This window comes from Odocoileus virginianus, unplaced genomic scaffold (genome assembly GCF_023699985.2).
Source record: "Odocoileus virginianus isolate 20LAN1187 ecotype Illinois unplaced genomic scaffold, Ovbor_1.2 Unplaced_Contig_3, whole genome shotgun sequence".
Classification (NCBI taxonomy): Eukaryota; Metazoa; Chordata; class Mammalia; order Artiodactyla; family Cervidae; genus Odocoileus; species Odocoileus virginianus.
In genome coordinates, this window is record NW_027224320.1 from 3317155 (window position 1) to 3340042 (window position 22888).

The following is a 22888-nucleotide window of genomic DNA, read 5'->3' on the forward strand; positions in this document are numbered from 1 at the left end:
GGGCGCTCCGCCGCCATCACTTCTTCAGTCCACAAGCACAGAGGCTTCGGCTGGGCTCGGCGGAGGCCGGGGTGGGGGACGTTACGGCGAGAACACGGCCCCCACCCGGCCTCGAGGAGCTCGCGGGCCCCCCGAGAGGGGCGGGCGGGCGACCCCGAATAACGGGAGGCCGGCGTTCCCGGTTTTTGACAACGACCAGCCAACCCCTCGCCCCGATGACCCCGGCGTTTAACCTCCGTGGTGGCCGTATGGCGGCGCGACCGAGCCCGGGCGGAGACCCCAGCGGACACCGGAGACGCCGCCCGGGCCGCGGCCGCGGAGGGGCCGGCCGGAGCGGGGCGGCCGGCGCGTTCCGGCGCGCGCGCGCGCCTCAGCCAATCGCGTGCTCGCCCGCCCCCCGCGGCCGCGGCGAGGCTGGCGCTGGGAAGAGGAAGAAGAACATTCGCCCTCCTCCTCCCAGCGCGCGGGCGGCGGCGGCGGCGGCGGCACCGGGGTCACGAACTCTGACCTTTCACTGACAAAAACAATAACAAACCCCTCCTTCCCCGCGACCCCGGCGGCGCCTCCGGGCCCGCCCCCGCCGTCCAGCTCCCACCTCGGCGTCCCGTCTCTCGCCAGCTGCCCTGCGAGCCTAAGCGGCCCGGGGGCTCCCGCCAAACGCCGACGCCGGGAAGCCGGCCTCATCCCCGCGTCCTGCCCTCCGCGCCGGGGGCCGACCCGCCGCAGACACGGGACCCGCTTCGAGGCCGCTTTGGCGCCAAATCCTGAGGTAAAAATTGAAGGAAAAAAAAAAAAAAGGGCCGGGGCGGGCTCGGGCCGGCGGCGGAGGGGGCGGGCCTGGCGCGCGGACATGGAGGCGCCGCGGCGGCGGCGGCTGAACCCGACCCTTTTACCTTTGCCACGGGGCGGTGGCGCCGGCCGCTTTGCATAGTGGGCCGGGCCGCTCCCCTCCCCTCCCCGCCCGCGGCCGGCCAGGCGAGCGGGCTCCCCCTGACCGGCCCGGCCGGCGCGAGGGTGGGGGCGGAGGGGGGACACGGCGGCCCCGCCTCACAGTTGGCCCTCCGCCAGCGCCGCCATTTTGTCCTCGGCGGCGACGGCTCCGGCTGGGCCGGGCTCCCCTCCTCCTCCTCCTTCATCGCCTGCTCCTCCCCAGAGCCCTCCTTCCCTCGCTCCCCGGCTCCTCTCCCCTCCGCTTCCCGCCCGCCGTTGGCGACCGCCGTGGCCCAACCGCCGTTTCTGTTTTTTGTACCCCCCCCCCCCGGAGGGGAGGGTTGGAGGAAAGGGAGGAAGGCGGGTGTGCGGCTGCGACCTTCTGAGTGACAGCTGAAGGGGTCAATTGGCGCCCAGATAGGAGGGCCGGGGACTCGCGGCCCCGCCCCCTAAGCCTCTGCTGATTGGGCTCTGATGGCAGGGTGGTCCCCGCGCAGCGCGGGAGCCTTTGGCGGGGCGGGAGCAGAGACCCGGGCACGGCGTGGGGGCCTGGGGGCGGGGCGTGGGGCTTGGGGGCGGGGCGTGGCCGGGGGCTCGAGGGACGCGCGGGGACGCGACGAAGGCCGGCGCGCGTCCTTCGCCTGGATTGAGTGCGGAATGAGTGCTGCTGAACAATAGTAATAAAGGTGATGAAGCATCCTGAACCCAGGGCCGTCGGCTCGTGGGATAGGGCTTTGTGGAATCGACACCTCTTAGGGCTCCTGCCCGTGTTGTCGGCGCGGCTGCGGGCGAATCCCTTTCCTGAGGCTCAATTTCATCGACCCTAAAATGGGAGGATGGGCGTTCTTACCAGGTCGGACCTCCCTTGTCAGCTCGTGTGAGGTGCTCAACTCAGAAAATGGAGTCCAGGCTACTTTGCAAACCTCGAGTCCTGCAGAAGTGTTGTTATTTTTGAAAATGGAGTGTGGAGCCACCTGGAGTGGAAAGCTTACGGGTATGGAGGGCTTCAGAGAACAGAGGGGAATCCGGAGTATTGTCTTTTCATTAGTTGGTTAAATATGTATTCGCTCAGCCCAGGGTACTGGGATAGATTCAGAGAACCAGATAGACCAGGCCCCTGCTCTCCTAGAATCGGGGGTGGGGGGTGATGTGTTGCAGGCCTGAGAAAACTGTCATTCAGTGGTCAGGGAGGACCTCTGTGAGAAGGTGATTGAATAGAAGAAACCAAGGGATGAATAGCATGGGAGAGAGAAAAGGGCTAGTGCAGAGCCCAGGAGGGAAGGGCGTTCGGTGTGCAGTGAGGCTGGCCAGCTAGTTCATTGCTCCATCCGTTTCCCCCCTCCACCTCCGAGCTAAAGTCTGTGAAATATGATAAAGGTAACAGAGAAGAATAATCAACGAGACTCAAGGAAAATAAAGCCTTGAAATGCATAGTTGTTGAATACATGACTTGGTGGGAAAGCATCAGAAAATGACTTTACTTCCACATTAAAATCCTTTATCATCCCTTCAATTCCTCAGATACTGCTGAGCCCCACTGTTACCCGGGTGCTAGATGATTTAGACATTGGTGGGTGTCAAGTATGTGAGTGTAATTCCAAACACCTGCGTTCTGTTCTGTCCCTCTTCCCTCAATATATATACATACACACCTACAGACAAATGTAGGCAGAAGCTAGTGTTGTGGTTAACAGTGCAGTATTTACTAGTCCCGTGACTTTGGGTAAAAGTCATTTAACTTTTTTGAGCCTCAGTGTCTTCATCTGGATGGTGAATAGAACTTTCCTTCTAGAATTCAGGATTAAATGAGTTAAATGTAAATAAGGAGCTTAGAAAAGTGTGTTAAAAATGCTCAAAATTGGAGTTATCATTGTCATGAACTCGCTGTCTGGAAAAGACATTGGACTGATTAAGTGAGGCAAACAGTGAAAATTTTAGACAATATGTTATAGGGCAGAACTCTGGATTGGAACTCTGGGGAACTAATTTTGGCTCGTATGCTTTCAGCTGGTCACTTGGCGTCCAGGCCAAAAGTGTATTTAGAAAGAGAAGTAGTGGGACTAATACTATGGACAAAATTGTCCAGTGCTTTACAATTCATAAGTTTCTCTTACAGGCATTATAGTGCTCAAGCCCTACCAGAACATAATGCTAGAGGTCCTTTTCCTCCTCCCTATTTTCAAACGTTTCTAAGACTTTTCATCATTTTCTTATCCCCGTATTCCAAGCTCCTTGTGCACGAAACACACCCGTCTGCTTTCAGCTTCCTTGAAGGTGTGGCTTACCTTTACCCCAGGCTCTTTCAGATGCAGTTCCCTTTTCCTTAAAATTCAAATTTGCTGTCCCACCCGCCACCCCCAGCAGAGTCCTGCAGATGTCAGCATAAGCCTCACGTCCTTAGGGAGTCCCTCTCTGATCACCCATACCACTCTAGGTCAACTTCTTTTTCTTTACACTGTGTTCTTTTTCTTTATAACATTTCTCTCGCTGCATAATTACACTCCGTAATGTGATCGTTTGATGGATACCTGTTCCTGTTACCTCATGAGAGCAGGAATAATTTTGTACATCATTGTATTTCCAGCACTTAGCATAGTGGCTTGGTGACTACTTGTTGAGTGATTGAATTGTTGACACTTTTGATATCTCTGACGACTAAGCTGCTGCTCATTACTGGTGTCTTTTTACGTGGGCTTGTTGAGCGGTTAAGAAGCAGTGTCAGCAATAAGATAAATATCTGTTAGAGTATTTGGTGAGGTAGGAAGCATTGCCTGCAGACACAGTGTGCGTGCGTCAGTTGTGTCCAACTTTTTGCAACCCTGTGGACTGTAGCCCACCAGGCTCCTCTGTCCGTGGAATTTTCCAAGCAGGAATACTGGAGTGGGTTGTGGTTTTCTATTCCAGGGGGTCTTCTCTATCTATACAGGGATTGAACCCACATCTCTTGTCTCCTGAATTGGCAGGCAGATTCTTCACCCCTGTGCCACCTGGAAAGTCCACAATACACGAAAGAAACCGGAGAGGAATCCTTTTCTATTCACCCAATGTGTTGATTTATGGTTTTTTATTTTTTTGAGACAAGAAATAGATAATTGTATCATAAGGTAAACTATATGGAAGTTAGTGAGAATGGAACTCTTTAATAAACAGCATATATATTCATGCCATTTACTTTAACTAGGGAGTTAAGGCACCAGTGTGATTTTCTTGAAAGAGAAAATGCTGGTCTTACTGTATCACAGAGGATCAAAGGACAGAGAAGACTTCGTGAGCTTGCAGAGAGTTGGGAATTCAGTCTCTGTAGACATTAATTTAAAAGTTATCTTTTCAAAGATGAATCATGGAATAGTTACTGAAAGTCACCTTGTAATTGATTTACCAACATTACAAGCGGATTTGTCAGATACGTATCAAACTTCTGCTTAAGAGTCTGGTAAATGGAACATTTCTGTTGACTTATTTTATATAATACAGATTTTGCAAATGTTAAAATGTTTTTTAAACAGTCACCCTTTTATTTAATCACTTATTTTTGGATGTTTCTTTTCTGTCCTGTTTAAGAACTTTTTGGTATTATTTTTCAATCCAGCGCTTTTGATTCCTTGAACTCCTTAGGGTAGCTAAAGAACTTATAGTTTAGAGGAAAAGCTAAATATATCTGTATCTTTTTTTATATATATGTATGTAATATATCATTATTTATTGCTTTTAGCAGTTGCATTTGTGGTGACCTTTAAGTTTGTTGTCATAAACATGCCTTTCAGAAAGAGGAAAAGCTTTGTGATAACCGCAGTTAATGAGGGCTTCTGGGAAGTTTTAGTGATTGTCTCCAAGGAGTCAAGTGACTCCTGTCTCTGGAACTTCAAGTGGGGAGATTCCATGCTTGTAAGATGGGGAGGCGGGGAGCCAGCACTGAGAGCGGGGTCAGGAACAGGGGCCTCTTGTTCCCAGGTGGCATAGAGAGCAAGGCAGGCGGGCCTGTCACCGCCCCCCTCAGCCTGGGCCCTGAGCGCTGGCTCGTGCGCCTCGCTCCCTGACTGTCTCCATGCTTGAGGGCTCTCACCTGGGTACTTTTACCCTTGAGTCCTCTCGTGCCGTGTGCTCCTTTAGTCCCAGAGCCTCCGTGGAGCAGATGCCAGTCCCCCTTAATCAGTGCTGCATGGGAGAAGCCTGGGAAGGGCCCATGTTAAGGCTCATCAGGGCTAGCCTCACGCCTGCTGCAGAAGTCCTCTGTTAGAGGCTAGTTTCCGCTTCTCACTTTGTTGCTAGTTATGGGGAACTCTCTGTAGACTTTTTTCCTCCAGGTATGATTATCATCTTTAATAGGCTCTTCTTTATCTGTTGTTGGAGTTTCTTTTGCCTCAGCCTACTCGGCCTGGGGGCTGAGGTTCTCTTTGTGACTGTCCCACCCTGCCATTCTCCCCCCATAGCCCTTGTCAGGGACAGCTGCTTCCTGCTTTCCATCCTTTCTTCAGGTGTCCTGAGTGCTTGAGTTTAAGCAGCAGGGACTCTGTACTCAAAGGCAAGTCTCCTGGGAACTCTCAGCAGTACAGCCACAGTGATGATGGGGGAGTGGATAGGGGACTTGAAAGCCCAGATTAGGGCATGGGCGTAGGACACGCGTAGGGGACAGAAAGAGCAGCTTTCTACCCCAGCATCTGGGGTCTGGGAGCAGAGGGATGGGAGGGGATAAGGATGGGAAAGGAAGAGATTGGCTCAGATACTCAAGTATCTTTCTGATTACCCACAGGCTCCAGTGAGCCTGTAATCATGACAGTCAGCCTGAGGCAAGGTGCGATTTTTAGGGACAATAAAAATTACCTGCTTCACTGTAATAAGAGGCCTTGAAGTCCATAACGGGAGGGCTTCGCTGGTGGCTGTCAGTGGTAAAGAACTCGTCTGCCAGGGCAGGCAATGTGGGTTCAGTCCCTGAAGGAGGAATTGGCAGTCCACTAGATTTATTCTTGCCTGGGAAATCCCATGGACAGAGAACCCTGGCAGACTACAGTCCATGGGGTTGCAAAGGAGTTGAATGTGACTGAGTGACTAAACGACAACAAAAGTCTGTAAAAGGAGGTGAAACCTTATATTCTAATATTATGGACAAGTAATGCTGAAGATTCCTTGAAGTGTTAATGAGTCAGTAGGCAGGAATTTCATGCCAACGGTAGAAGAGGCTATCATTCTCTCCTGCTTGGATTAGCGGAACGCGGGAGAGAAGGTGTTGAGGCTTGGCAAACGGGGTGAGTGGCATCCAAAGAGCGGAGAGAGAAGTGAGAGGCTGGTGGGCCAGAGAGCAGATCTGAGGCGGCATGGTTTTCCTGGGCACCTGACGTGTTTTTTTTTCATGTTCTTCAATAACTACCTACCTCTGTGTGGCAGGTAGATCTCCACTGAGAAAGATAGCCAGCTGAGATGGGATGGCTCTTAGGAAGTTAATGCCATCAGGCTTCAGGATGCGTTTCCACTGGTGGTGTTTATTATATAGTGTATCTGATTGTGTAGTATTTGTTGAACATTTCAGAAATGTCGTTTGTAGCGTCCTCATTGCTTCTCTCATCCCCTGCTCCATTGCTTCTGAAATAATGCATCCTTTTACTAGATTGATTAGGTGAATAAGCTTAGAATTATTGAAAAATCACCTTTTACCAAGGATAAAAGCAGATGTCTCAAAGTGCATGTCAGTCTTTTGCTGAAAAGATTGCTGATTGGAATATGTTTATCAGTTTAGTCACTCAGTCTGACTCTTTGCGACCTCATGGACTGCAGCATACCAGGCCTCCCTGTCCGTTACCAACTCACAGAGTTTACTTAAACTCATGTCCATTGAGTCAGTGATGCCATCCAACCATCTCATCCTCTATCATCCCCTTCTCCTCCCGCCCTCCATTTTCCCCAGCTTCAGGGTCTTTTCCAGTGAGTCAGCTCTTCACATCAGGTGGCCAAAATATTGGAGTTTCAGTTTCAACATCAGTCCTTCCAGTGAACACCCAGGACTGATCTCCTTTAGGATGGACTGGTTGGATCTCCTTCCAGTCCAAGGGACTCTCAAGAGTCTTCTCCAACACCACAGTTCAGAAGCATCAATTCTTCTTCGCTCAGCTTTCTTTATGGTCCAACTCTCATATCCATACACGACTACCGGAAAAACCTTAGCTTTGACTAAACGGGCCTTTGTTGGCAAAGTAATGTCTCTGCTTTTTAATATGCTGTCTAGGTTGGTCATAACTTTTCTTCCAAGGAGCAGGCGTCTCTTAATTTTATGCCTGCAGTCACCATCTGCAGTGATTTTGGAGGCCCCCCCCCAAATAGTCTCTCACTGTTTCCATTGTTTCCCCATCTATCTATGCGACGAAGTGATGGGGCCAGATGCCATGATCTTAAGTTTTCTGAATGTTGAGCTTTAAGCCAACCTTTTCACTCTCCTCTTTGACTTTCATCAAGAGGCTCTTTAGTTCCTCTTTGCTTTCTGCCGTAAGGGTGGTGGTATATGCATATCTGAGGTTATTGATATTTCTCCCAGCAATCTTGGTTCCAGCTTGTGCTTCATCCCACCCAGCGTTTCCCATGATGTACTCTGTATAATATACAGCCTTGACGAACCACTTTCCCGATTTGGAACCAGTCTGTTGTTCCATGTCCACTTCTAACAGTTGCTTCCTGACCTGCGTACAGATTTCTCAGGAAGCAGGTCAGGTGGTCTGGTATTCCCATCTCTAACAATTTCCCACAGTTTGTTGTGATCCACACAGTCAGTGGCTTTACAGTACTGATTTATTTGTTTGTTTGTTTTTACAGTACAGATTTTGTAAAACTTAAAGCTTTTTAAGAATGTTATTTTTGGCTGCACTGAGTCTGTGTTACTGTGCGTGGGCTTCCTCTAGTGGCAACGAGGTGGGAGCTACTCTCTGGGGTGTGTGGCCTTCTTGCAGCAGCTTCTCTTGCTGGGGAGGGTGGGCTGTAGGCGCACAGGCTTCAGTAGCTGCAGCTGCCAGGCACTAGAGCGCTGGCTCAGTAGTTGGGGCACTTGGCTTAGTTGCCGCGCAGCATGTGGGATCTTCCCATACTCGGGATCGAACCCATGTCCGCTGCACCGGCAGGCAGATTCTCAACACTGGCCATCAGGGAAGTCCTGAATTTATAATGTGTCTCTTTTCGGGAGAGATAAAAGATAGTTTTTTAAAGTAGGAAAATTTTCAAGTGAAGAGAAGATAGCATTGCATCAAAAGGTACATATGGATCTTCCTTGATTTATGATGGGGTAATTCATAAGTTGAAAGTAAACATAAAAATGTACTTGATACACCTAACCTGCCAGAGATCGAACCTTAGCCTTGTTTGCCTCAAATATGCTCAGAACACTGACTTTAGCCTGCAGTTGGGCAAAATCGTGTGATGTAAGTCTATTTTATGATTACTGAATATCTCCAGTAATTTATTGACTATTGTATTCAAAGTGAGAAACAGAATAATTGTAACAGTTTAATTGTTTAATTGTAACAGTAATAATTATAACAGTAGATCATGTGACTGACTGGGAGGTAGCTGCCACTGCCTGGCATCATGAGGGGATCATAACTGTACACTGCTAGCCTGAGAAGACTTTCAAAATTCAAAAATCAGTTCAAAATTCAAAAATTGAAGTGCAGTTTCTGCTGAATGCATATCCCTTTCACACCATGGTAAAGTTGGAAAATGATAAGTTATACCACCTTCAGCTGGGGACCTTCCGTGCAGGAGTGCTCAGAGGAATGCCAGTCATTAGAGCTCCAAACTAGAAACATCTCAGTGCTCATCAGCTGTAGAGTGGATAAGTAGATAGTGCCCCAGGCACGTGCTGGAATACTATCCAGGCGTGAAGATGCACTCGCTACTCATGGTCATCACAACAGTGAGCAGAAGAAGCCAGACACAGGAAACCTACACCAACACACAGCTCAGAAACGAGCGGAATCCAGGAGAGGGGAGGTCAGGACCGCAGGGAAGTGAGTGGCCCTGAGGGCTGTGAGGGAGGGGCCTTGGAGGTGCCTGCCGTGCTGTTTCCGAGGGGAGTGCGGTTTGTGTGTGTGTGTTCACTGAGTGAAGCTGCGCGGAGCTGTTCCATTATATGATTTGTGTGCACTTTTGTATCTGCTTGTTATGCCTCAGTAGAAAAATTTTTACTTTAAAGACTGTAAAATTACCCTCACTATTTTAATCAGTATGATTATTATGTCAGTAAAATTTATAAGGGGAAATGTGTTCAGGTTCCAAAGGAACTGGCCTGTTGCTGTCTGGGTGGAGCTAGGTCAGAAATTTCTGTGAGTAACACTGAAACATCAGTCACATATTTAGGAATTAGCGGTTGTGTAAATAAGTTACTAAAGATCTAGCATATTGATGTAAGCCGCTTGTTCCTTTGGAGGATTAGCTGGTCTCCTGTCACTCTCTATAATTCTCTTCTGTTGACTTCGTCTTTCAGGAAACCATTTTGAAGGGCAGTCTGGTGCAGAGGGAAGGTTGTGGCTGTCGAGTCAGAGAAGCCTGAGTTAGAACCCCAGGTACACTTTTTCCAACTGGGTGGTTAGGACAAGTGGGTTAAACTTCTAAGTCTCCTTTTTTTTCCCCTGTCTGCATTGGTGGAGCTAATAATGTTGCACCTACTCAGAAGGTATGAATTTAAGGATTGAAAGCTGCCTACTGTGACTTCACTTTCATGCATTCGAGAAGGCAATGGCAACCCACTCCAGTGTTCTTGCCTGGAGAATCCCAGGGACAGCGGAGCCTGGTGGGCTGCCATCTATGGGGTCGCACAGAGTTGGACACGACTGAAGCGACTTGGCAGCAGCAGCAGTGATGTCAGGCACATTGTAGGTGCCCCACAGAGCTGTCCTGCTTTCCTTCCAGCTCTCGTTGGGTGACACTAATGGAAACAAGGAGGCTGCATGTAGTCCTTGCACTTGGGCCCTTGGTAAACTGAGAGCCCCCTGGGGTGGGCCGTGTGCAGTAGAGTCTCAGGACAGGTCTCCACACGGTGACCTGGAGCAGTGCTCTGGTCACGGGGACTCCACAGAGCTGAGAGCCGCTCCCTTTCCCCACAGTCCCTGCTCAGCCGCCTGCCCGGCCCCACGCACCACCACCGCCGTTTCCTGGAGCCCAGCCCTGTAACAGGGAGAAGCAGGTTTCCTGTGGGCACAGGAGCTCACCCCACCCCAGAGCCAAGTCATCTCTGAGTCTCCTCCTGACGACAGGGTGTGCACCTCAGCCTGCCCTGCCGGTGTCCCCGTGAGCATCTTTCGTGGTGGTGGATGCTCACTACAGCTGCCGCTGGATTTCTGTTTCCTGCTTTCAGAAATCTGTAATTTCACGTCTTGATCTGTGATTTCAAGTCTTCAGCTGTGTATTTCTCATTTTTTAAGTTCTCAGGTTTTTTATATTTATATTTTAATTTTTATTTTCTCTTGAGCACAAAGAGACTTCTGACAGTCGTAGCATAATAAAACTTAGACTGAATACCTTGTTTCCCGTCAAGAAGTTCTCTTGTCGTTTACTAAGTTGTGTCCGACTCTTGCGACCCCAGGGACTGTAGCCCATCAGGCTCCTCTGCCCTGGGATTTCCCAGGCAAGAAATGCTATACGCAGTAGTATTTTACAAACAGTTGTTGGTGTGTGTTTGTTTTTAAATATTTGTGAGATTTATCCTAACTCAGCCCTTTGATTTCTCAGTTGTGCAGTTTAATAGAGTGAATTATAAATATTGTATGAGTATATAATACATATGTAGTTAAATTTCATATGGCTCTTATGTCAAAATGAGGGACCTATTCCTGATTATAATATGTATCACACAGTTTGTTGTTGCTTTCACATGACTTTGAAATCTGTGCTAGCAGTAGCGCCCATGCAGTGCATTGCCTGCTGTGTGCCTGGCCCAGTGTTAGGCCCTTTATATATGTATTGAGGTCTGTTCTTCCTGATAATATCGTGCAGTCCAGTATCAGAGAGATCAGCTTAGAAGCCTGCCAGGGCCTCTGAACCCAGTGTATTTGTTTAGATGAGGAAATATCAAGGCAGTAGATCTTTAAATGTTATGTAATTTGGGGCCACATAATATATAAATAAGGATGATGTGAATCAGGTCTTTGTGAAGGGGAAGGCAGGCTCACCCGTTCCTACCAGCGAAGACAGAGTCTCCTTGTCCCACGACTTGTTTGTTGTCATCTGAGACCTTGGCCTCTCAGCTGCCCCTGTGGAGAGCACGGCCGGGTTCTCCTCCAGCTCCCTGGGACTCAGGTGTCCCCAGGCTGAGCCCCGCTTTCACTGCAGTGGGGTCTGTAGCCCCCTGCTGAGACCAAAGACACCCTGGTTGCAAAGTTTGGTCAGCTGGAGGCTTTTTGTAAATCTGGGGGAGTTGATTGAAGTCACCATTGTGTCCTCGTTGTTGTTCAGAATGATACTGATCTTGAATTTGAAGGAGTTTATGTTCTAAGACCTCCTGCCACGTACGGCCAGGCTGTAGTGTTTCCCTCCTGCCACCCTGCGGTCTGTGATGGTGTGTCTGTGCTGTGCCCTGCGGTCCCGGTGTGCGGCACAGGAAGGCCTCGCCCGTTCGGGTTCAGGCTCTGTGTCCCTAGTCTTCGTCGCCGCCACTGTGACTGGCCTTGCGCAGACCGTCCTTCCCTGCCACCCCCTCGCTGTCCCCGGAAGGCTTTGTTCTGAGGCGCTGCCGCCTCTCCCTGCCGCACTCTGGCGGTTCTCGTCCTCCGCGTCCGCCTCCCTCCTTCCTTGGCCCTCCAGCAGTCTCCCCGGGTCGCCGCCAGTCCTCACTGGGGGGTGCCCCCGCGGTCTGGTCTGCCTAGAACTCTCCCGCTGCCCTCTGTCCGTCTGCTCGGTTCCGCCTCCCTTCAGGACCAGCCGCCTTGGCTCCTCTCTCTCCTGCGACACTGTCGCTGCGTCCCCCTTCGGACTGTAGCGTTGGCCCTGCTCAGCCCTTCTGGTTTCCGTCAGAAGTTCTTCAAGGACAAGGGCCTTCTCCTTTATTTCTTCTTCTTCTTCTTACTCATGCTCAGCACGCAACTTGTTGCCTGATTATTGTAAAAGGATGGATGATAGTTGAACTTGTTTAGTTTAAAACCACCAAAGGAAAGTGTTCTGTAGTAGGTTGGTTGTGTTGTCATTTGACTCAGGGTATGTGGTTTCACGCTCTCTGGTTAATGAATTAGGAAAGGGGGTGCGGTGCTCAGGGTTAGAAGCCGAGTGGGTGAGCGCCAGCCTGTGAAGCCTCGCGCTTCTGAAGCAGGGCTGCGGTAGCGTCCTGCCCGCGGTGCTGGCGCCTGCAGGGCCGGGGCGCCCTGAGCACGCAGCAAGCGGCAGTTACTTCTGCATGACGCTGCTTCGCTCTGCCAGCAAGCCTGTCTCCAAGGGCTCTGTCTAGTTTGTGGTGTCTAAACAGTAGGGTTTTTCTGTTTTGTTTTTCAGATTTCAAGTGCAGAATTATGTTGTACTAGTGAATATGGCTTTTCAAACTACATGTGGACATAACCCACTGTTCCCCAGAGCTGCTGTTTCTTGAAAGACACCCCCTAATTGATAACCATCTCCCAATACCCTTTCCAAGGCTTCACTCTTCCCTGTGTCCCAGGGGCCGCCTGTGGCTGGGGTAGCCAGTAAAACAAGCTCTGAGATGAGCCTGACCCGCTGACATTATCTTTTTTTTCTAGGGCATTTAAGTTAAAGGTTCCCCCTCACTTCCTGACATCACTAGAGGATGCTGTTTTACTTATTTCCTACTACATTGTGATGCCTGCAAGAAGCAGCCTCTGTCTGCTTTGGTTTATACCTGAGGATAAGATATGGTCTGCAGCTTAACATGTTTTTTCAAATATGATGAAATGGAATATATTTTTAAAAATTTCTCTCTCCTACCTGGTCTCACTGGATTTAAACCAGTGTTGAAAGCACTTTTCATAGTTTCAGTCTCTCTGGTATTCTCTTTGTATCTGCTTGCTTTTCCAGAGGGGCACATTCCTCCATGTTCATTTGTAAGCACTTCCTAAGCTGCTGTTGGTGATGCCTGTGGCACCTTTGATGGCAGAAGACTAACAGATCAAGAATTATAAGACATCAAGTATTGGGGTGGCCAAAAAGTTTATTCCGGTTTTTCCACAGCACCTTATGGGAAAAACTCGAACGAACTTTTTGGTCAATCCCATATATAAAGAAAGGTTGTTGCTCTGGGTATTGAGTGTTTGCTATAGACCAAGAGGTTGGTGTGGAAGGGAGAGCAAGGTGGGGGGGGAGGGGCACTTGCCCCAACAGAGAGCAAGCCTGAGCTATAAAGGGGTAGTATCAGATGAGTAGACAGAGGAAGGTAGGACAGCAGGGCAGTAGAACAGAGAACCTGGAATCACATCCTCACAGGGAAGCTCGAGATGTGGCCGAAGTGTCAGTGCAGATTAATGGGGAAAGCCTAGATTGTTCCATAAATGGGGTTGAAAATTGATTATCTGTATTTGAGGAAAATGCGCTGGGCCCTTTGTCTACCTCTGACTCAAGAGTTAATTTGCAGATGGATTGAGCACTTAAATGTGAGAGACTTAAACATTTTAAAATTAGGCTTGTGACTTTGGGGTATGACAGAATTTTCATAAGTACAAACTGTAAAGAAAAAAATTCAGCCTTATGAAACTTAAGAACTTCCGTTCATTGAAAGACACCATAAAGAAAGTAAGCAGATGAACTGCAGAGTAGAAGATATTTATCATTTATATAATCAACAAAGGATTAATATGCAGAATGTTTAGCTTCTCTAAACTTAACAGCTAACTGCTACTTTCCTGAGACCTAATGTCTGTAACCACCAGTCATTAGCAGTATCTTGGGACCCCCTGAGCCGTATCTGAGGTTGATTAGTCCTGCAAATTTAGTGTTCAAGTGAGTCACTACAGAAAGGTTTCTGAGTTACTGTCTATGAGATAGTCGCCTATAAAATCCTTTCCACCTCATATCTTGGAGGTTCAAGCACCTCTAGGGAAAGCACCTCTAGGTTTCTAGGGAAACCTGGTAGAAAGGTATGCCTTTCTGATAGTTTGTCATTTCTCTGCTCTAATACTCAGTGACATTGCCCTAACACTATTTTTTTAATACTCAAGTTCATGTATTTCTTGCATCAAAACACAGTTGGCAGCAGCAGAAATGCTAGTAACACCTCAAAGCGTTACAGTCACAGCTGCATATCTGGATTTATTTCTTATGTAGTGTATCTATTTAGATTTTATTTCTTAATGTAGTGTATCTGTTTGCTATCTTTATCCATCTGATTCCTTAGAGTGCTCTTATTTATGGTTTTAAGGAAAAAAGATTAGAGGTCTAGACTTTTCACATGCAGTAGTTATGTTCTTATCAAGTTGATTTCTGGTACCGAGGAAGTCATTCTTTTTTCCTCTGTCTCTTATTAGTTGGAACCAGACTAAGTAGGGGAAGAGACAAGAGTGTTTCTCAAAGCTTTTTCTTGTAAAACAAAGAGGAGTAAACAAATGTTAAAAGTCTTGGCTCCTTATTAAAAGAATAAATGATCGGAAACACTTCCTCCCTCGTCTTGGACCTGATCTTGTTCTATGAAGATCATTCACGGACACTGGTGACCTGGGGTCACTGTCAAGGTCGGTGTAATGCCTGCTCTTACAGGACAAGTGGTCCTTGAAGTCACGGGCCATCCTTCTCTTATTTGTCTGTCATGGTTTCATTCTCTCATCTCTCTCTCATTTTGGTAATAAAATAATCTGAAGGGGAATTAGTGATAATTGAAGTGGCTGCTGTCTAACAGTGGATAGAATATAGAAGGTTACCAGAGTAAAAAAGTTCTACAGACATCAGTGCTTAAAATGACACTTTAGGTGCTTGCTTCGGCAGCACATATACTAAAATTGGAACGATACAGAGAAGATTAGCATGGCCCCTGTGCAAGGATGACACGCAAATTCGTGAAGCATTCCATATTTTTTAGGATTGAAACAAGTATACTATCAAGGGTGAAACAGATCACCAGCCCAGGTTGGATGCATGAGACAAGTGCTCAGGGCTGGTGCACTGGGAAGACCCAGAGGGATCAGATGGGGAGGGAGGGGGGATTGAGGTGGGGAACACATGTAAATCCATGGCTGATTCATGTCAATGTATGGCAAAAACCACTACAATATTGTAAAGTAATTAGCCTCCAACTAATAAAAATAAATGAAAAATAAATAAAAACTTTTTAAAAAGTCTCAAAAAAAAATATGGCACTTTAGGTGAGAACTGTAGGAAAGTGTTCTGTGAAGTTGCATTGCAGAATATTCAGTGACTGAGGAATGGTCAGGCTTGTGGACTGTATGTGCATTTGGTGTACTGCACACTTGATGGGACCATATAGGTTTTATGTGTGAATGCTGAGAATGAGTCACACAAGAGCTTTAAATTCCTGTTAACCATGGATCTGTGCAGTCACTAATGAAGTCTGCCTTGTCCGGAAAGTGGGTCCAAAGTGGAGTCCCTTTCTCCTGGGTTCACTGTGGCAGAGTTACTGGAAAGGGTTTAGGGACCACCCAGGGGTTCCTTGATGGCCTAGAAGGTAAAGAATCCACCTGCAGGGCAGGAGGTCCCCTGGAGAAGGGGATGGCTGTTCACTCCAGCGTTCTGGCCTGGAGAATCCCACGGCTAGAGGAGCCTGGCGGGCTGCGGTCCGTGCGTCGCAAAGGGTCGGACAGGACCGAGGGACCGACACTTGGAGGCCCCTCGGGGGGTTGCTGTCGCGTGGCCTGCAGAGCACAGGGCTCAGTTTGCTCGGGCGCCTGCGCTCGAGTGCTCCCGACCCAGGGGACTAGCACGGCCTTGGGTCTTTAGATGGTCTCCCTCAATGTTGAGGCAAGTGATGGCATGGTTTTTCTAGTAACATAAAGCTGAAATATTTGTGTTTCTAACTTAATGAGGACTTAAAAATATAAATGGATAAATTTTGGGGACCAGGTTCTTAGCCAGCTTTAGTAATGTCTCCTCACTTCTTTGGTTAATTTTGCTTCTTAACTCATGAGTGAGGCGTGTTAGCACCTGGCAGGGCTTTGCTCCTTGCTTGGTCACCGGTAATGGAAGCACAGTTGCTGACAGTAGTCTAGTGCTCTGTCTGGAAGTTGACCTTAACAGCTTTCTCAGATAGCCACCTTCGCATTTAGCACACTGTGACACGGGGCCATCCAAAAAGATGGTGGTTCCCACCTGCCTGGGAGATGAGCCAGGCTGCTACAACCCAAGAGACCTGGTAAGGTTCCAGATTCATCTTTGTGTTTACCAGGGGGAGTCTTGTCCCCAAACTGAAGCGTTTCTGCTAGTTAGTGTTGGTGCCTGTGGTCTGAGGCCAAAATCTGCGCCAGACAGCACCAAAGGAGGATTTTGATTACTGGTGTTTTTCAAGGAGGCTGGTTTCTGCCCACCTGATGGAAGTCGCTGCATCTTTCCAAACAGGTTCTCTAATGGTCTTGCTTCACCATGTCTACAAATGCGGAGGGGCTGGTGCAGCACAGAGTGGGGACCCGGCAGGCGGCTGAGGTGAGTGACGGCGGCCGGCTCACCAGCTGGCAGCCCTGCCCTTACAGCAGAATACACCGGGGTGCGCCGCCCTTTAAATGGTGCCGATGGAGGCGGCACGCCCTCCAGCCCGGAGCAGGATGCTGCCGCTGGAGACGGGTTAAAACCACAAGAACATCGACTCCTCAGCTTCCTTTGCATGAATAGGGTGGCCTAGCTGCGCTTGTCAGGCTTGTGAAAGTATCGTTTCAAGCCCAGGCTCTTAGTTTCTTGCACATTTGGTGCTCTTTAATGCCGTGTGTGGCAGGGAATGGATTCTGTGCAGTCCGCAGTCATTGTTGGCCTTCTTCCCTGTCCTGGGCGTTTTGCTAAGGGGCTCAGTGGTAATGAATCCGCCTGCCAGTGCAGGAGACTCGGGTTTCATCCCTGGGTCGGGAGGATCCCTGAGGAAGGAGATGACAACCCACTCCAGTATTCTTGCCTGGGAAATGCCATCGACAGAGGAGCATGGTGAGCTACAGGCCGTGGAGTCGCAAAGAGTCGGACACGACTTAGCAACTAAACAGCAAGAAATGTAGAGGTGAATAAGCCACTAGTCTTACCTTTAGTGTTCTTGGGGTCCCGTTAAGGAGTAACTGTAAAGCTCCATGTGTGGAGGGCGCTCCTGGAGGCCCTCTTGCACTGCAAGAAGAGGCAGGGTTGGAACCTGACACGTGCTGAGCGGTGCTTAAGTCAGAAACCTGTGCAAAGACAGGCGGAGAAGCCCCTTGCTCTGGGCACGCAGCGCGAGGTGTGCAGGACGGAAGTGGTAGGGCCAGATTGTCTCACTCGGGACCTTCCCTGCGCAAGGGCCTCAGTCCTCAGCACCCTTCTGAGGTTGATACGATCTCTGAAAGTGAAGGGGAGAAAAGCACGGCTCAAAGGAGTAATCGGCCAAGGGCACACTGACCCTGTTGCGTTTCACTTCTTCCAAAGCTCCTCGTGTAAACCGTGCTTCGTGCTGCAAATAGGGGCCATTAGAAGGATTCAGAGTTGTATTTGAGCCACTAATCATATTCCTAGAGTGAAGAAGCAGGTTTACCGAAGAATGGACGTTTAGAGGAAGGATTTTTTTAAATAAAAATTGAGTACACACATGCCAGCTTAAATCAGTAAAAATGGTGAGCAGATTTTTCAGATTTTCGATAAACCATTAATTTTAAGGCAACAGTATAATCATCCCTTTCACCCAGCAAATCATCAGGGTCAGTTCAGTCGCTCCGTCGTGTCCGACTCTTTGTAATCCCATGGACTGCAGTACACCAGACTTCCCTGTCCATCACCCATTCTCGGAGATTGCTCAAACTCATGTCCATCGAGTCAGTGATGCCATCCAACCATGTCATCCTCTGTCACCCCCTTCTCCTCCTTCCTTCAACCTTTCCCAGCATCAGGGTCTTTTCTAATGAGTTGGCTTTTATGTCAGGTGGCCAAAGTATTGGAGCTTCAGCAAATCATGATTAAATCATGTCCTTTAACCATCAACAAATCATGGTTAGTGTTAACTGAAGATGAAAGCATATAAATTTCACAGATTTTTCAATATTATATTTTTTAAAGAGCTACAGAGCTGTGAAAATATCAGGGTTAAAATACTTGTGTTTATTTGTTGCATTAGTTTGTGATAGGAAGTTATTTTGAAAATCATTGCTGGCTTTTCAAATATTTAGGGTTATTTTGCATTTAATACAGTTTCCAGTTGACACAGACTTGGAGACTAGTATATGGATCACTGCCTTAAGATAGGAAGAGGTTAGTTACCTATAGTACTCACCTATAGTAACTTATAGGATAATATAAGTTTTGTGTATGTATTCTGAAATTTTCTGTCAGGTGCCTTATTTCCATGAGGAAATGGAATTTCATGTGTTTAGTGCAACTATTGATTCCCATGGAAAATAGTACATTTTGTGGAGACTTCCACAATAATAGGAGGCATTATTAATTTGAAGAACAAAAGCAGTCTTCCTATTTAAAATATTCCCTATATTTCCATGATGATTTTGAAATTTTAAGCTTAATGACTTAAACTATTAACACGGTAACTGTATAACATTAGGTCAGCCAAATGTGTAAGAGAAGCTGCCATCATTTTGTTGCTAAACAGTACTTGAGTGGGCATAAATTTCTTTAGTTTGGGGTTAATAGCAGTTAGTGTGGGATAGTTGTTTATTCATTCACCAGGCGATGAAGGACCCCTTCCCGGCCTGTTTGCCAGAAGCCCACGCCGGGGAGTAGCAGGCCTGGGGATCTGCTTCCCAGAGCTCTGTTGTAGGGATGAGGCATGAGACAGGCTGCCCTAGAGGGTAGGCTCTCCAGGGATCAGGAAGATGCGAGTTTCAGTCCAGGCCCTACCGCTTTCCGGCTGTGACTGCTGTGTGCCTCAGTTCCCTCATCCAGGAGATGGGAGGAGGAGTAGCGCCTATTATTTTGTGGGATTGTTGTGAGAAATCATTGAAATAAAAATGTGTAGGAAGCTTTAGCAGGCCCCCCCCAGTGGCTCAGATGGTAAAGAAGCAGCCTAAAATGTGGGAGACCCAGGTTCGATCCCTTTGTTGAGAAGATCTCCTGGAGAAGGGAATGGCAACCCACTCCACTATTCGTGCCTGGAGAATTTCGATTTCATGGACAGAAGAACCCGGTGGGCCCCAGTCCGTGGGATCGCAAAGAATTGGACACAACTGAGCAACTAACAGTCTCTTCTTGCTTGCTTGCTTTTGCCGTATGAATGAGGTACAGAAGCATAGTCACTTGTGTAAATGATTTTTTCCCAAGTCCTCAGAACAATCTTTTTTTGCTATAGACCAGAGAAATCACATTACCAAAATAAACTAGGAAAGATGGATCATACAAAATAACAACTTTGGTGTACTATATTCAAGTTTTTTCAGTTAGTCAGAGAATTTAATACAGTGGTCAGGAGTAGAGACTCTGGAACGATTGCCTGGTTTAAATCCTGACCTTGCTGCTTGCAAACTGTGTGACCTGTTTTTTTGAAATTGTTTATGAATAATTGCTGATTCTTCTTTAAAGTTCTGGTAGAATTCATCATTGAAACCATGTGGGCTTTGGGGTTTTTTTGCAGGTAGTTTTTTAGTTCCTCATTTAGTCTTGTCACTAGTTATAGGTCTATTCATATTGTCTTTTTCTCTTGAGTCAGTTTCAGGAGTTTGTGTCTTTTTGAGGGGAAAAAAAGGGTTGGTTAATACGTACTGGAGAGGATGTGGAGAGATTGGAAACCTGTGTTATTGGTCATAATATAAAATAGTTCAGCCACTTTGGAAAACACCTTGGCAGTCCTTCAAAAAGTTAAACGTGAAGTTACCATGTGACCCAGCAATTCCATTCCAAGCTGTATACCCAGAAGAAATGAAAACATTAAAACTTGTTCACCAGTGTTTATAGTAGTAGTATTCAAAATAGGCAAAAGGTAGAAGTAGTTAAATGTTCAACAGCTGATAAATAACAAAATGTGGTATATCTGGACCATAGAATATTATTGAACTATAAAAAGGAATGAATTACTGATACATGCCATAGCATTGATGAACCTTGACAACATCATACTAAGTGAAAGACACTAGTCACAAAAGACAGCATATTATTCCATTCATATGAAATGTCCAGAACAGGGAACTCTGTAGAGATAGAAAGTAGATTATAGTGGTTGCCTCGGTCTGGATATTGGAACTGATGATACCTTTTTGAGGTATTGAGATTTTTCTGAAATTTACTGTGGTGAAAGGTTGCACATATCTGTGTATATACTAAAAACCTTTGACTTGTACTCTTCAAATGGATAGAGTGTATGGTAGGTGAATTATATCTTAATAAAAACTTTAAAAAAAATAACCCATAACAACAACCAGCTGCTTCTACCAAAGTTAGGGGGTATTTTCCAAAATAAACAAAAAGAAAAGAACAAAACCTAAAAACTAAAAGGATTTGTGACTTCTGCTTTCTAATTAGAATTATATACTTTCCAAAACAGTAAAACTTGATGACATATGAATTAAAAACAATAGTGTATACAATTTGATTCCAGTTTTGTAAGGTATTTATAGTTAACATGTATCTGTCACTATATAATATAGTGTGCCTGGTATTATGCTTCAGTTCATCACCTCATTTAATACTTTGGTTAATACTGTAAGGGGAACATTACTTTCCCCACTTTAAATAAGAGGAAACTAAGAGGTAGATTGCTTTGCCATATGTGAGTAACTTCAGAGCCGACTTTTATATGGCACAGTAGGTTCATATTTTATTCTATGAAAAACATTTTTTTCTCAGTTTTATTGAGATACAATTGACATACAGTACTGTGTAAGCCGTACATTAAAAAGCAGAGACATTACTTTGCCAACAAAGTCCGTCTAGTCAAAGCTATGGTTTTTCCAGTAGTCATGTATGGATGTGAGAGCTGAACTGTTAAGAAAGCTGAGTGCAGAAGAATTGATACTTTTGAACTGCGGTGTTGGAGAAGACCCTCGAGAGTCCCTTGGAGACTCCAACCAGTCAATCCTAAAGGAAATCAGTCCTGAATATTCATTGGAAGGACTGATGCTGAAGCTGAAACTCCAGTGCTTTGGCCACCTGTTGCGAAAAGCTGACTCACTAGAGAAGACCTTGATGCTGGGAAAGATTGAAGGCGGGAGGAGAAGTGGGTGACAGAGGATGAGATGGTTGGATGGCATCACTGACTGAATGGACATGAGTTTGAGCAAGTTCTGGTAGTCAGTGATGGACAGGGAGGCCTGGCGTGCTGCAGTCCATGGGGTCGTGGAGAGTCGGACACGCCTGAGCGGCTGAACTGACCTGAAGCTGTAAGGTGTGCAGCATGATGATTTGACGCGCACACATCCGGAAATGATTAGCACAGTAAGGTTAGTGATCGTCCATCATCTTACATAGATACAACTAAAAGAAAAAGAAAAGTATTTTTTCCCCATGATGAGAACTCTTAGGTTTTATTTAGCCTTGTTAACAACTATCATATGTAACATTCAGCAGTGTTACCTATGTTAATCATGTTCTGAGTTAATTCCCAGCATGCATTTATCTTACAGCCAGAAGTTTGTCCCTTCTGACCACCTTCCTCCAGTTCCCCTTCCCTCCACCTCTGATAACCACAGATCTGATCTCTTTGTGTGTGTATGTGTGTTTTGAGCTATAGATGACCCACAGCACCATGTTCCTAGTGCACAACGTCGTGATTCAATATTTCTATATGTACATTACAAAGTGATCCCTACAGTGACTTCATTTTTTAAAATACCCTAAATGCCAAAAGCATTTTTAGTTTTCTTGAATATGGGCAATTTTCTTTATACCTTCATTTTCCAAATTTTAATTGTAACACTTTGTAAAGTCAGTAACTCTTATTTAAACAAATTAAAGCTATTCTTTCGTGGTCACAGAGTGTCAGAGCCATGGCTAGATCCAGGCTTCTTCTAAATGTGTGTGCTATAGAATTGACTGTGACATTTGATAAAGAACATGGGCTAATTTTTTTAAAGGGGATAGTTGGCAGTTGAGAGTTTGTAGCTGAAACAGTGGGAGGCTGAATCATATGTAACGGTAGCATTCATTTTACTTTTCATATCTTTGAAATGGAAGACCCTGTCACCACTGAGAAAGTAGCCAAATTCTTATGACCCTGTTCCTCCTTTGATTGTCAGGACTTGGATCACTGTTGCCGAAAGCGTCACATCTAAGGGAGTGTTTACAACCTAGGGCACTGCCTGTGCTTGGAAAAACTCATCATTGGCAAGACTGCATCCTGAAGTGGGGAAAGCAAACTCATTCCTGAAAAGACACGACGTGTTACACTTTATTATTCTGCCCTCATACAGACTAGCATTTAAGTTTTCATTTTCTTGTAACATGTATACATCCATTTTCTTGTAGTATGTATACGTTGATTTAAATGTTGGCCAATTTTTTGTTTGGCTTGAAACAGAACAGGAAGCTTCTGAACCACCCCCACCCTTTCCTTAACCTCAAGTCTCTAAATTTGATTTCTTTTGGTATTTAACTCCTTATTCTAAAAGTAGCTTTACCTTGCCTTTTTTTTTTTTTTTTTAATTTTTAAATCAGTGTTAGACTGCCCTTTTTTGGGAGAAAGGTATTTTTTTTTAATTGCGGTAAAATTTAAAATTATAACCATTTTAAGTATACCGTTCTGTGACATTGATTACATTATTATATAACCATTACCACTACCTATCTTCAGAACTTTTCACCTGTCCAAACTGAAACTCTCTACCCCCCACCCTTTTTTAAACTCTGTACCCTTTAAACACTTAATAACTATTCTCTCTATTCCTTCTACCCTGGCAGTATTTTATTCTTTTTGATGCTGTTGTAAATGGAATTATAT

At 46.5% G+C, this 22888-nt stretch overlaps 1 protein-coding gene and 1 non-coding gene across 8 annotated transcripts in view; both read left to right on the forward strand.

Moving 5' to 3' along the window:
- Positions 1-342: 342 nt before the first annotated feature.
- Positions 343-22888, forward strand: part of NR2C2 (nuclear receptor subfamily 2 group C member 2) — a 109458-nt gene continuing 86912 nt past the window's right edge. The window contains exons 1-2 of one of the 7 annotated variants that reach the window (XM_020872664.2): positions 682-769; positions 16405-16488. In XM_020872664.2, coding sequence (XP_020728323.1) covers positions 16429-16488 — 60 coding nt within the window. In that variant the 5' untranslated portion in view covers positions 682-769; positions 16405-16428. The other 6 variants (XM_020872666.2, XM_020872667.2, XM_020872668.2 and 3 more) reach the window with 6 other exon arrangements.
- LOC139033816 (U6 spliceosomal RNA) lies at positions 14805-14911 on the forward strand. The gene has a single exon (XR_011486299.1). It is a non-coding gene; the product is annotated as a U6 spliceosomal RNA (small nuclear RNA).